This window comes from Misgurnus anguillicaudatus, chromosome 22 (genome assembly GCF_027580225.2).
Source record: "Misgurnus anguillicaudatus chromosome 22, ASM2758022v2, whole genome shotgun sequence".
NCBI lineage: Eukaryota > Metazoa > Chordata > Actinopteri > Cypriniformes > Cobitidae > Misgurnus > Misgurnus anguillicaudatus.
Window position 1 is genome coordinate 9,815,006 of NC_073358.2, and position 14,057 is coordinate 9,829,062.

At 38.6% G+C, this 14,057-nt stretch overlaps 1 protein-coding gene across 4 annotated transcripts in view; it reads left to right on the forward strand.

Annotated features, from left to right (window-relative positions):
* ephb4a (eph receptor B4a) overlaps positions 1 to 14,057 on the forward strand; it is a 36,520-nt gene that overhangs the window by 7,678 nt on the left and 14,785 nt on the right. For all 4 annotated transcript variants that reach the window (XM_073861064.1, XM_073861063.1, XM_073861062.1 and 1 more), the window contains exons 2-4: positions 10,230 to 10,300; positions 10,426 to 10,707; positions 10,952 to 11,342. In XM_073861064.1, the coding sequence (XP_073717165.1) occupies positions 10,230 to 10,300; positions 10,426 to 10,707; positions 10,952 to 11,342 (744 nt within the window). The remainder of the gene's footprint in view (positions 1 to 10,229; positions 10,301 to 10,425; positions 10,708 to 10,951; positions 11,343 to 14,057) is intronic.

Genomic DNA, 14,057 nt, shown 5'->3' on the forward strand with positions numbered 1-14,057 from the left:
GTCTTTGTAGACAGAGTTTTAAAGATAAAATAGATAAATTACCAAGCAAACCTTTCATGCATGACATTGTACTTAAGTTGGGAATCTAAAGACAAAACTAAAATTGGAGATGAGTTGATTCACGGGAAACTTATTTCACACTGAGCAATATTTTTTATTGTAGATGACATCTAGTATTGCTGGTTTTTATAAAGGAAAATTAAAATGAATATGGTCATAAGCATGTTTGTCTTGTCATAATCAAAATGCCTGCTCCACAAAAACATGTTGCACAAGCACAAAAAAATATATTTTCTATATAATATAATTTTTAAATAACATTGCTAAAAGATTAAATCTAATATTTTTATTACCTGTTGAATTCGAAAAGCTCTTTATATCAATCGTGCATTTTACGCAGATTGCTCTTGTATAGACTGTTTCGGCAGTAACAACATAAACAAGCGGCTGTCGTGGTCAGCACGTAACTTCCGGTAAACTCAGCTAAGAATAAATAACAACAAAGTACTTTAAATGTAGTTTATTTATATAACAAGCAAAAAACAACACATAGATTATTTTCGACGAGGCATTTGTTCAAGAGATCAGTTTAGCAACTAGTCAGACCATTAAAAAAAACGAAACAGGAAGTAATGTTCGGATCCAGACGTGTATCACGTCAGCGCACGTGCGTCCAATGAAACCGTCTATAATGGAGAATACATGACTGCGTCAGACTTTCCGTATCACTTCACTTCCGTTTTAAAAGGTGCGATCTAATCTTGTTTACATGCTCCCAACCAGGTTTAGGCTACAGACCTGTTGCTATGACAACAACTCTAGGATGAGCTTCGAAGAACCAAAAATCCAAGATCAAGCCAAGTCGTCAACAATCAAATCCACTAACTGAGTAATCCACGTACGAAGAACGCACGCCTGAAAATGCATTATTTTTAAAAACAACACCTTGTCGTCTCTGTGTAAGCTACATAAACGCAACTCCGTTATAACGGTGACATCATGCGCATGTGTTAATTCAATCTATAAGCATTTGCGAGTATAACCAAAGCAACAATGGTGATCTACAGGACTCAAGATACTGAGTTTATTAAAGCTTCTCCAACAAAAATTTTATTTTTTATTTAAAATTTGCGCAATTTATACTTACTTGTTGTAATAAACCTCGCTCGTCTTCTGTCTAAACAAAGCTGCGTGGTGTTTGCACCATCTCGATTGTTTGTATTTAACACTATGTAAAAGAATGCATACGTGCGCAGGCATGACATGCATCTTTATAAGTTAACGTCACCATCTACAGACCTGGCATGCGTAATATAGCACCGTTGATGATCTTCGCAGATATTTTTGAAATGCTTTTATGATATTTAACTCACTTCTTAAATAAGTGTGCCTGGGTTTCACTTTGGGTACAAATTGGGTACACACTAACACATGGTTGGGTTCTCACACTCCGATCAGCTGAGTGAAAAACAGAGGCGTAGAGAAAGAAAAGAGGTGGAGGAAACAAAAGATTGAAGGAGGAGAGTCATGCCGTGAGTGTATTATGTATTAGATATCAGCTGGGGTTATGGCGGGCCAGCGTGTATTTGTATGCGTGATGGATAGAAACGGTCTGCTTTCTTTATTCAAACACCAATCAAACCAGTACACCATATCCTTTCACTGACACTTATAAATGTGTGTCTTTGTGTGTGTGCGTCAGAGTGGATATGATTAAGGGTCAGTTATTGTGTGCGTGTGTTTTTTATAATGTAGCCATATGGAGACGTAATGATGACAAAGGCTGTTATGCTTCCTGACGGTCGTCATTCGCACATCAATAGAGCCCCAGAGTTCAACAGATTGCAAAGGCTGACCTTGACTATGTGTGGAATGAAAAATACTGCCTACTAAACTCTGTGCAGTATTTACTATAGTGTGCACTGCATACTCAAAACGGCATGCAACGGTAATCTTTTGCATTTCGACATTTTTTGTCATAAAATGCCATAAACGCATAGCAAATAATGAGTTGAGAGAGAAATTGCGATTGATGTCACTTATGCTACATTCATCTTGCTGAAAATTAAAGGTCAAGTTGAGCGCATTGCATTGTGGGGCCTTCGCACGGTGTGGTCTGATTTGTTTACTTCATGTATTGACTAATGTCTTTGGTCATTAGGACTTTTCATGCATACAGGTTGTCTGTATACTGTGTGCAATGAAATAGTGTGAACGGTATGTCTTTGTAGACGTGTGCTAGTTTGGATTAGGAAAAAAAGAGCATGAGAATAGTGGAAACTAGAAAGCAGTGGCGTGTGAAATGTGTTTTATTTGTAGATGTGCTACAAATCTGACAGCTATGGTGTGTGTGTGTTTGTTTTGTAAAGGGCCCGGCAGCATAAAAAATAGTCTGTGTGTGTGTAATATAAATGTCATATTAGAGTATTCTGAGCACAAGGCCAAGTCGACATGACTGAGCAAATTAAATCTGTGCCCACGATAGCAAGAAAAAGCCACACACATTGAGATTGAAATTCAATATTAGACAGGTAACTGCACGCTCGGTATAGACTATTGCTCATGGTGAGAAATTATTGCTCACTGTCTCTCTTTCTCTGTAGACTTCAAAAATTTTATCAGCATACGTAAATGTAATTTCTTGGACAAAATGTACTTTGTACAGGTATGAATGATTTTAGTGGTTTAAGGTTGTATGGCACACATGCAAGTACGTGTTGCGGAAGTGTAGCCGAAATGTCTAAACGGTCACTGTTTTTTCGTTCAACGTTTGTGATGGTGAAAAAAACAGTTAAATCGTCTACATTGATAGCTATGAGAATAGTAAAACAGTCCAGTTTAACGACACTTGAAAGCAAATCTCTTGTCCCCTCGAGCAATCCAGTTTGCTACCGTCATGGTAACACCGAAACCTTCGAAGCATTTGGCGTATATGTTTCTAGCTTTAGGCTTTCCGCATCCAAAAGCAAACAATGTCGATGCCTTTTAGTTTTTTTCTTTCCAAGTCAAATACAAGTATGCATGGAGACGCTATGTAAATGCTTTTACTCGTAGGTCGACTACCAGAACACAAATCTACGCTCAAAGATGCGTCGGATTATGTGAAGCATGTCAACAAGTTGAGACGAGAGAAGTATTCTTCATTTGTTTAACGTGGATTCAGAAACCATCCACTTTTCTTTCACGTGCTTCTGTCCGCCCAAACCATAGTAACAGAGACAAAACCTTTCTCATGGTGGCCCCTTAAGAGACAAAGTCGTGTTTTCATATGATTGGTGAAGAAGTACATGTTGTTTGTGGAGGTTGTACACATTTCATCTTTTTCATTGTCAGGCTTATCCACACTTGTTGTGTGTGTTTTACTTAGATTTTTTAAATAGTTTTATGAGGATTGATGTAAGGGATTGAGGTGAGCTACACTTACATGAGAGAAATTATATTGCGTTTCGATTGTGAGATGGTCGAGATATTGAAGAAATTTTTGCGATGGCATGCTATATATTAGGGGTGTAAATTGGATAATTTTTAATTGTAAATTCGATGTGGTTACGGTTCGATCTGATTAGATTAATTTGTCGTTACTTTAATATTACGTCTCTGTCCCAATTGGAACATTTACAAAAACAAACTAACAAAAATATACTTTTTTTAAATAGTGTTTTCGCTGCTACAACTGCTTTGTTGCTGCATCGCATTCACTTGCTGATGCTAGCAGATGAAAATAAAAAATGCACGCTTTGGCGGAAATGCGTAGATGGACGTTAAGTCAAGGAATGAGGGCGTGGAGCGTGTCATAATAAAGGTACCTCAAATCTATCGATCCTGGGTGTGCCTCATAATTCTTGTTAGGTGAAGCCGCTAGCTCTTTGATCGCCCCCTGGTGGCTGGCTGCAGTACAAGTCATAAACCCCGCCCTCTCCATTCAAACGAATGAGACTCTGCTCTAAATAAAAAAATATTTACACTTTCAGTAAAAGTTTTTGAAAGATGGTGTTTGTCCTTTCAGGTAGTTGATATTATGCTGATATATGTTCAATTGCTCTTTTTTGTGATGCGTTTTATTTTAGCTAGAAATTTGATGCTATAGAAATGGGGCGTGTCGTTATGATTGGTTGAATTGGGAGCGTTTGGGCAGAAGTTTGATACTACGGCTCCGCCTTTGGCTCCACGGATGATTCCTTCTGCGCATGCCTTGGCTCCAAACTGATGTTTTTACGTAACATAGCGGCGACCATGGTCGGACATTTTTGGCTTCAGTTCATTACAATACAGGAAGGCGACTTTGCGTCATCCTTTTTCTTTTACAATCGATGACCGATCCGTACCGATGTATTGTTACACCACTACTATATATATTGCGATATTCGATTTTGGCAGCTTTTTCTAAATTCAATAAAATTTTTATTAAAATATATTCAAAAAGTGTTATATAACCAAACATAAAACAAATCAGCCATATTAACAATGTAAACAAAAACTAAAATAAATGTCACCGCTATTATGCACACGCATATTGGCCTATATGCCAACTAACATCCACACGGCCGATAGATACTATATTATTCGCACCGACCTGAGACATTGACCACATGTTACTTTTAAAAGTATTAAAATTAAATCACTCACGTTTGCCATATTTCAGTAATTTCTATTAATTATTTAAAGGAATAATTAATAATAGGCTCACTCTTATGCTATCACAATATATATATTTTTTTTAGTTAAACACAAATAAATATTTTTATATTTTAATGCTGTTGCATTTCCTTATGAGGCTCAGCATGGCGAAGCTCCAAAGCACAAACATCCATCACTAAAGTAATCCAGATGACACCAGTGGCTTAAAACATTTCTTTTAAAGTGAAACGATACGTTTGTTAGAGAAAATTATTCATATTTTTGAGCTTATTCGGCGAACTTGAAATGTAAACAGTCAGATCCGATTGATGCATTCAAACTGGTGACTTCACTGAGAAAGTAAACACTGATTTCACATACAGTTTAACGGCAACTGGTCGACCAGTACGACAGCTCAACCATCAGGTTTTAAAAGTCTGTCATGTTGTACATTCCTAATGGAAGCATGTGTGTGTGTTGTCCAGGTGTTCTTTACTTATAAACCATTAGACAGACACACACTGTTGTCACGCTACAGCAGTCATGTTAAACGCTCGTCTCTCTTCACTATCTGTTCATCCCTCCATCCATCTCTTCCTAATCCCTCTTTTCTCTCTCGTGTCTCCTCTGCCAGTCTTTCACCTTGGCCTCTTTTTCACTAACTTTCCACCCACCCCACCACACACACACCCATTCACCTCATCTCTCTCTCCATCTATCTCTCTTTTTCAGTAATTGGCGCTGTCTCTTTTCTTTAATTAAAGTGAAAGAGTAATTGTAGGCCGTAGCTGGTCTTTAGTCATTTCCCCGTGTGTGTGCGTGTGAGAGAGAGTGAAGATGTGTGTGTAATTAAAGAGCTCACAGAAACACATTTGTGATATTTTGTTCAAGGTCACTGTGTAGTTTATCATCAAGACTCTTATAGGACAAATCTATTAAAGATGAAATCTCTTCGATATTGTTGAGATCTTTTGCTTACATTTTTAGGAAAGAAACTGTAATCTGACTGTATTTACTTAAGAGGTTCATTAGAGATGTCAGTAATGTCTGAGCTGTACTTTCCAGCAGTTTTTAGCTCTATACACTCAATGCCAATTGATACATTTGTGTCACCATTTTATTTGTACAAATTTAACATTCTTAAAGGATTAGTCCATTTTCTTAAAAAATTATAATTTACTCACCACCATGTCATCCAAAATGTTGATGTCTTTCTTTGTTCAGTGGAGAAGAAATTATGTTTTTTAAAGGAAAACATTCCAGGATTTCTCTCATTTTAATGGACTTTAATGGACCCCAACACTTAACAGCTTCAATGCAGTTTTAAAAATGGCAGTTTCAAAGGACTCCAAACGATCCCAAAAGAGGCATAAAGGTCTTATCTAGAGAAACGATTGTCATTTTTAACAAAAAAAATAAAAAAATATGCACTTTTAAACCACAACTTCTCGTCTATCTTCGTTCCTGTGACGCGCCAGCGCGACATCACGCAATTGCGTAATGACGTGGAAAGGTCACGTGTTACATATTTTATACCTAATGAGGACCATTTTAAACAATAAACTGACACAAAGACATTAATTTGTATCATTCGACAACATACAACAACGTCGGAACGGTCCTCTTTCTCCACACTTGTAAACACTGGGGTAGTTTTGCATACATCGTCCATAACCTCTTGACGTGATGACATATTGCATAAGGTCGCGCTGGCGCGTCGCGGGACCTGGGATGGACGAGAAGTTGTGGTTTAAAAGACCTTATGCCTCTTTGGGATCGTTTAGAGTCCTACGAAACTGCAATTTTTAACTACATTAAAACTGTTAAGTGTTGGGCTCCATTAAAGTCCATTAAAATGAGAAAAATCCTGGAATGTTTTCCTCAAAAAACATAATTTCTTATCGACTGAACAAAGAAAGACATCAACATTTTGAATGACATGGTGGTGAGTAAATTATCTGGATTTTTTTTTAAGAAAATGGACTAATCCTTTAAGCGAAAATATAGGTAAAGTTGATGCGTAAATTTAAAGGTCACCTATTATGGTCATTTTTAAAGATATAATATTAGTATAGGGTGTCCTCAGAATGTGCCAGGTCCAGATACACTATATAGAATTATTATGCCAATTTTTGGGTGTGCTGTTTTGTGAGAAGATTTGAAATAGGAAAACACCAACAGCTTGTCGCATGAGACTGTTGAGGTTTTACAGGTATTTAAAATAAAAGCTGGGCAGAAGGCGACACACAATTATGTTCAAACAACGCATAAAAGTGAATTTCCCGTGTTAGGTGACTTCGTAATAAACACTTCTGGTTTGGACGGAAACAGGAGTCATCAGGTGTCTGTGACAGTCTGCATAAGTGAATAATCGGAAATCTTAAAGTTTTCATTAGTAATAATAATGACAGACGTGAATCAGTGTTTATCTCTGTGTGAGTCTGTTTGCGTGTCACGGCCCGTTTGTGTGCATCTTGTTTGTTACTCATCTCTGCAGGCGTCTATGAATGTGCGTCTGCTCGTTTTTTTCTACATTATTTCAGCTGTTCTGTACAGAATGTGTGCGTTTCTGTACAAGTGTATGATTGAGTTTGTGTGTATACCACCCTCGTTGTGCCACAGGTCATTCACTCTTTATGTCCACTGCGCTTATCTGTAAAACCCATCCGGGTGAGTTCAGTGCGTCCGTATATACAGTAAGACGCAGGCATTAAACGGGTCAAAAGAAACGAGTTTGGACAGAAATTGCCCGCCGTGAGTCTAATCCATCAGAACAGAGGCTGGCGCCGGTGACATCGGGCCAAAGAGCCACTGACAGATGTGCAGGTGTGTGTGCGCTGCCAGGTGAATGATAATCCTTGTGTCAACTTCGAGCTTCACCGAGTCTAACCTATTTTTTGAGGTGAGCCGTAACACACTCGCGATGGCTTTTCCTGTCCCATTAAACCTAATGATAGAGTAGACAGCAGGATATAGACCACTGTAATTATATAAAGGGAAAGCACACACACACACACACACACACACACACAGAGAGATACCGTAACCGTACCGTAATATATCACATCACACACCATATGTCCTCAATAACCTTCATACGTATAAACTGTAATAAGTGTATCTCACAGAAATATGTCAGGGTTATTTTCACAGTCAAAATGAAAAAGAGGAAATGTTGGGGAAAGAAAATTGGGAAAAGTAATGTTTAAATTTTTTGTGCTGCCTCACGCTAGTCGCGACTAATCGTTTGCAAAATAAAAGATTTTGTTTACATAATATATATGTATGTACTGTGTATATTAATTATGTTTATATAAATACACACACATAAATGTGTAATTTTAAGAAAAAATATATTTATATAATAAATATTTATATTTATAAATACACACACACACATAAATGTGTAATTTTAAGAAAAAAAAAAAAATATATATATATATAAACAAGATAACCACCGTTTTTTTAATTGTTTTGACAAAAATGTAAAAAAAATTATTTATCTCGTTTTGCAACGAAACACTTCAAATATAAATATGTTTATACATGTTTCTTAATTATATACATGCGTGTGTGTATACGTATTTATGCATAATTATTATACACAGTACACCTACATATATTATGTAAACAAAAACTTTTATTCTGCAAATGATTAGTCGCGACTAATCGTGAGGCAGCACAAATTTTTTTTATATACGCTTATGAGTTTTACTTTAACTTTATGGCATTTAAACAAAAAATCTACGAAGCATAATGCAAATTTAATGGTGGAAAAACATAAGTAAAGTCGGCACACATATTTCGATATATGCAAATTTTTATTTATTTATTCTCTGTAGTTTTAGTCAGCCAGAAGTGTTTTTGACATGTGCCATCAGATTCTCCTTTATTTGTGTGTGTTTTAGTGCAGATGAGTCTGTAATTTGTTTTTCCTCTGAACTCCGAGCAAATCTCACAGTGGGAAATCACCGTCAGAAATCTGTCTTCTCTCTTTCGCCCTGTTTTCCAAACCTCCCTCGCCCTGCACTCTTCTCTTCTCATCCCTCTTTCATCCTCCCCTCCGGCCTCCCGGGCGTCCTGCGTTTTGATTCTCGGAGCTGGACGGCGTTTATCAGCTGGCCGCAGCCTCTCCACATCAGAGGGAAAGGGTGACATAAAGGGCCATGGATAGAGGGAAGCACGAAGAGATAAAAAGTGTGATGGGGACATATGGAGTTATCGAAAAGAGAAATGAAAACGGACAAGAAAGGGATGTGAAATTTGAAAGCAGGGAAAGCAAAAGTGATGGGTGAAATAATGAACGCGAGAGAGGGGGCGTCTGGAAGATGGATGGCGTATAGGAGAGAGTTTGGCGGTCGCACCGAACGAGAGACGTCAGTTTTTTTCCCGAGGCAGTGCACACTTAAATAACATTATTTTTAATATTGATGCGAATCTTAGGTGATACCAACGGCGGAAAGCCATTCAGTCCTCAAGAAAAGTGCCGACCCAGATACATACAGATAAAGAATCACTACTTGTAGTGTGTGCATTTAACACCCAGATGACTTATCGCAGTTGCCAACGTGTGCCGTGTACGTATTCGGCATCCCACAATGCCGTGCGCGCATCTTCATCTTCCAGTGTGACTAATGAAAAATATATGAATGCATTTTTCTCTTTAGTCATACTGGTAAAGATGAACCATTTACAACCAAAATATAATATATATATAAGAGAGATAAATGTTTTGGGATGGACACTCGAAAAAGCTGTAATGTGCGACACCGTGAGATAATAAATACAAAAATACAGCATGCTACTGTTTATCACATTTTTGTTGCATACTGTATAAAACAAATATAGATTCAATAGATGCTAAGCAGCAAGCAGTATCGCATTAAAAAGGCCATAGCAGACTTTTCCTCCCCGTTGATGCTTTTCGGCAGTCTCAGAGACATGTCCCGACCCAGATACATACAGACAGAAACACATTGATTCCATCTCGGTATGCTAAACTCCTACACTCCTGGGAACGGCAGCACAGAAAGAAAGAGCAATAGAGGTGTTTGTCCATGGAGACGCTGCGGCTAGGAAGGGAATCTGAAGAAATATTCCATGGTTGTATTTTTAGATCAAAGTGAGACTCTGGGATCGGAGCTTGGTTTGAACCTGGTGGCTTCGGGTGGTCACGTGACCAGCACACATCCCATAGGATGAACCGCGGGGTCAGGTGCATGCACGGAAACCTGGAGGGGGTGCCTGAACGAATGCCTGATTAAAACGCATCACCAGCATCAATATGTAATGACCGATGGCCGGTTCGAGTAAAACGCAGTCAAGTGAGGAAAGATAAAGAGATGGAAATGGGCATTTACTAGAAGTTCTGCACATACTGTAGTGGTTTTCTATTGTGTGAATTTAGGCTGTGTCCGTGTTCCCATATAAATCCCTGTGGAATATGAGAGCTATGTAAGGCACAGTATGACAACGATTGACCAAAGGTGTTTTGCATCCTTTGGGTGTGGTTTGAACACCGTCACATGAAATCTCAGGGATCTTGACCTAGCAATGTGTGCATATTTCACACATGATTTATCTTTAATTCTTTTGTCTCTATTCTTTGACAGAGGTCCTGATGAACACTAAAGCAGAGACGTCGGATCTGAAGTGGACGACGAGCTCTCAAATCAGACCTGAGGTGAGACCTAAATACCTTGAGCATTTAATTAAAACTATATATTGTAAATTAAATCAATGCGCACGTCAAACAAACCGTCGGCCAATCACCATCTGTTTTTTCCTCTGTCCCACCTCCACGTGCAGTGGGAGGAGATAAGCGGTCTGGATGAAGAAAACAACAGCGTTAGGACCTATCAGATATGTCAGAATGACGGCTCCACTAGTAACTGGCTGCGCAGTAAGCTGATCGATCGGCGAGGGGCGTCGCAGGTGTACGTGGAGCTGCGGTTCACCATGATCGAGTGCTCGTCGCGGAGCACGCCGCACCGAACCTGCAAAGAAACCTTCAACTTGTACTATTACCAAACTGACACGGATGACGCCACCCCTACTTACCCTGCATGGATGGAGAACCCTTACACCAAGGTGCAGATAGTTTATGTTTGCATTTAGCAGATGCTTTATCCAAAAATACTTGAATGCTTTTATCAGTATGCATGTTATCTGGAAAGCAAACCCATCGAGCATGACGCTCTACCAAATGAGAAACCACCACAGGCACAAATCTTAAAAATAAGGTCTTGTTCGAGAAATGAGCGCATAATGAGATCTGGCATTTTGAAACAACTGAGACATAACCAAGATTGTATATTTTCTCTTTTTTTTTCAGGTCGACACCGTGGCTGCCGACTTCCTTCTTCGTAAAGGCGGAGATAGGAAGTTTAACGTGAAAACGCTGCGTTTGGGCCCTCTGACCAAGCGTGGATTTTACTTAGCGTTCCAAGCCCAGGGCGCGTGCATGGCTCTTTTATCAGTGCGTGTCTTCTTTAAAAAGTGCCCCGCTCTCACGCGCTCACTATCCGTCTTCCCGGAGACCGTGCCACGATCGCTGGTCCAGGAGGCGGTGGGCCAATGTGTGCCAAATGCTGCTCAGCCTGGACCCAATCCCAGACCGCCCAAGATGTTCTGTGGAGAAGATGGACAGTGGGTAGACCAGCCCACCACCACCTGCACATGCCAGCCGGGATTTGAGGCCAACCGTGGAGAACTGGAGTGTAAAGGTGAGAGAAAAAACGTGGAGTGGAGTTGAAAGGAATGGAATGGTTTTGTGTGATGCTGAGATGAGCCAAATAAAATTAAGCTGAAAATAATTGTCAAATTAAACCGCTGAACTGGATAAACCTGTATTAAATCTAAATTAGACGGGAGATTGTGTGATAGGTTTGTCTGCATGAAAACGTTTTGCTCTTCTGCCCTGAAAATGAGCGTTGGGGTGCGAACGTATGTTTACACTGACAGCATCTGCGACACGGATGGGAGGTCATAGTCACACAGAGACAGAGAGAGAGAGAGAGTGACATTTAAAAAAACAGTGAAACAGTGAGTGAACAGTTAACCGAGACAAGAGATTGAGGAGTTGACCACAAAAACTAGAGAAGAAAAAAAGGAAGTGGAGACTTTTGCTGTAGAGAGAGAGAGAGAGAGAGTGAGCGAGAGAGAAATGGATTACTGTGTGTTTCATCAGTGTCCTGCGGCTGTGCTTTGCCACATTATCATTCCTTATTATATTACTGCCCAGTGCATTCTGGGTACATTTACATTACATTTATGCATTTGGCAGACACTTATATATCCAAAGTCACTTCGAGCTAATTCAAGTTATGCATTTTTATACGAGCGTGCGTGCGTTCCCTAACATCAAACCCTCAGCCATGGTATTGCCAGTGTCATAATCTGACTTAAATACATCTCAACACCGTCAGCATCTATTTCATGTTGCCGATTACCACCAAAAATAATTACTGTTGGAATCCCCGCGTTTTACAGGCGATGAAAAATTTTGCAATAAACAACGATCGCATTGTTTCGTCAATTTCTGCTAAAAACCCGGCATTATGAGCGCATTACCGCCGATGCAGTTTTTCCATTTTTACGAAAACAAACGTTGCTTTCAGCACATAATAGTTTTGACTTGTTGAACTCGAGATGGAGCTTGTACGTTTAACCCGAAATATTCCCCCTAAACACATGATTCATTATCAGCCGGTTCAAGTCATCACAGCGTCTCAATAGAGCGGATGGGATGAAATCCTCCCTGTTTAAATCTCTGACTTGAGCTCTTTAATGAAGGGTGGGGTGTGTGAGTATGTTAAGAGTGTCTGGTGTGTTTTCGACTCCTCTATTAAACACTGCAGCTGTGATTTCTGTGAGTGTACACACACACACACACTCAATGACTTACTCAGCATTCATTCACTCAAACACACTACATCTGCTATTCACCCCCCCCCATCTCCCACGTACGCACAAAGGCGGCACAAAGACACAATAGTGGCGCCTGTGGGCAGGGATGTGTCCGGCACAAAGCCATTCTAATGACATGACCAATTAGGCAGGGGCCGAGAGACAGAGAGAGACAATGGAGGAAGAGAAGAGAGAGAATAGTGGAGTTTATTGAGCAGGTGAAGAAGGAGTGTGTGGGTACAGAGGTCACAGGTGAAGGGCCAAACGGTCACAGAACACACTGGTGTGTGTGTATGCGTGTTACTAATGGATAATTAGCCACTTACAAATTCACTTATGCATGAGTACAGTGGTGGTATTGAACAGTGATACCATGGTACTGAATGATTATCATATTTGTATACTGTGTAGTATTGAAATGCTACGTGAAGGAACTTGACGGTTTCATTGATATTGATTATTGATATGTATAGTACTTGTCAAAAGTTTAGACACACTCATTTTTTAGTTTATATTTTTCCATATTTAAAATAATCATAAACTTAAAAAAAAATGGAATAACACAATTACTATAAAATTTGTGCTGTGACTAACAGCATCCAAAATAAATTAAAAGTCTTTTAATATTTTATTCTTCACCCTTTGCCAGAATTTACAAAGTCGTCCTTGTGATGTTTTATTAAGAAGCTTCTTGAGGTCCCAACCTGCGCTGATATATATTTTTAAACAATATCGAAAAAGCACTTATTCTGGGCTCTCTTTGCTGCTTTTTCTTAATTATTCAGTCCGAGTCATTCATTTAATAAAATTTAAAGTAATTCTTAAACAGCTGATTAAACGATTTTTATGATCATGACAAACAGTCATGTTTCAGTCAATTGTGCCGATAATTGGGAAGGGGTAATATCAGATTTTTTCACAAATTTTTTTATTTGGGTGATTCTCACAAAATCCAGATTTAGAAGGTGTCCAACATCAGAAAATGTTTAAAAAGCCCTTGAAGCCAATTTTCTTTGCACATATAAGATTAAGGTTTGAACGTACTATAACCATTATTTTTACAGGATTTAAAAAATATTTCTTATAGAACTATTTAATTTTTTTTTAGATTAATTTAAATTTAAAATTATCATTACCGCAACATGATATTACATTAAATATATGCATTTACAAACTCATGTTTCGGTAATGAGAACTAAAAACTTGTCTAGGTACTATGACAAACAAAATTTCAACTTTTATCTGGAGAGAAAAAATAAGAACTGCTTACCTGGAAGCCATCTTGAGTGTCACAGTCAATTTTGTCCCTTCCAGCAATTTTTTGTTGTTGAAAATGTTAGTTCCTTGAGGGCTTAAACAATGATTGAAAATTGTATATTCCTTATTATTCTCTCTACATTTACCAATGATCATCAAATACCACATGTTTCTTTACTGTAAATGTTTATAGTATAACACGCACTGAAGCTTTTTATTTTTTAGATTTTTTAATTATAAATATTTTCATGTCAAAGAACTCAAATCCATTTATG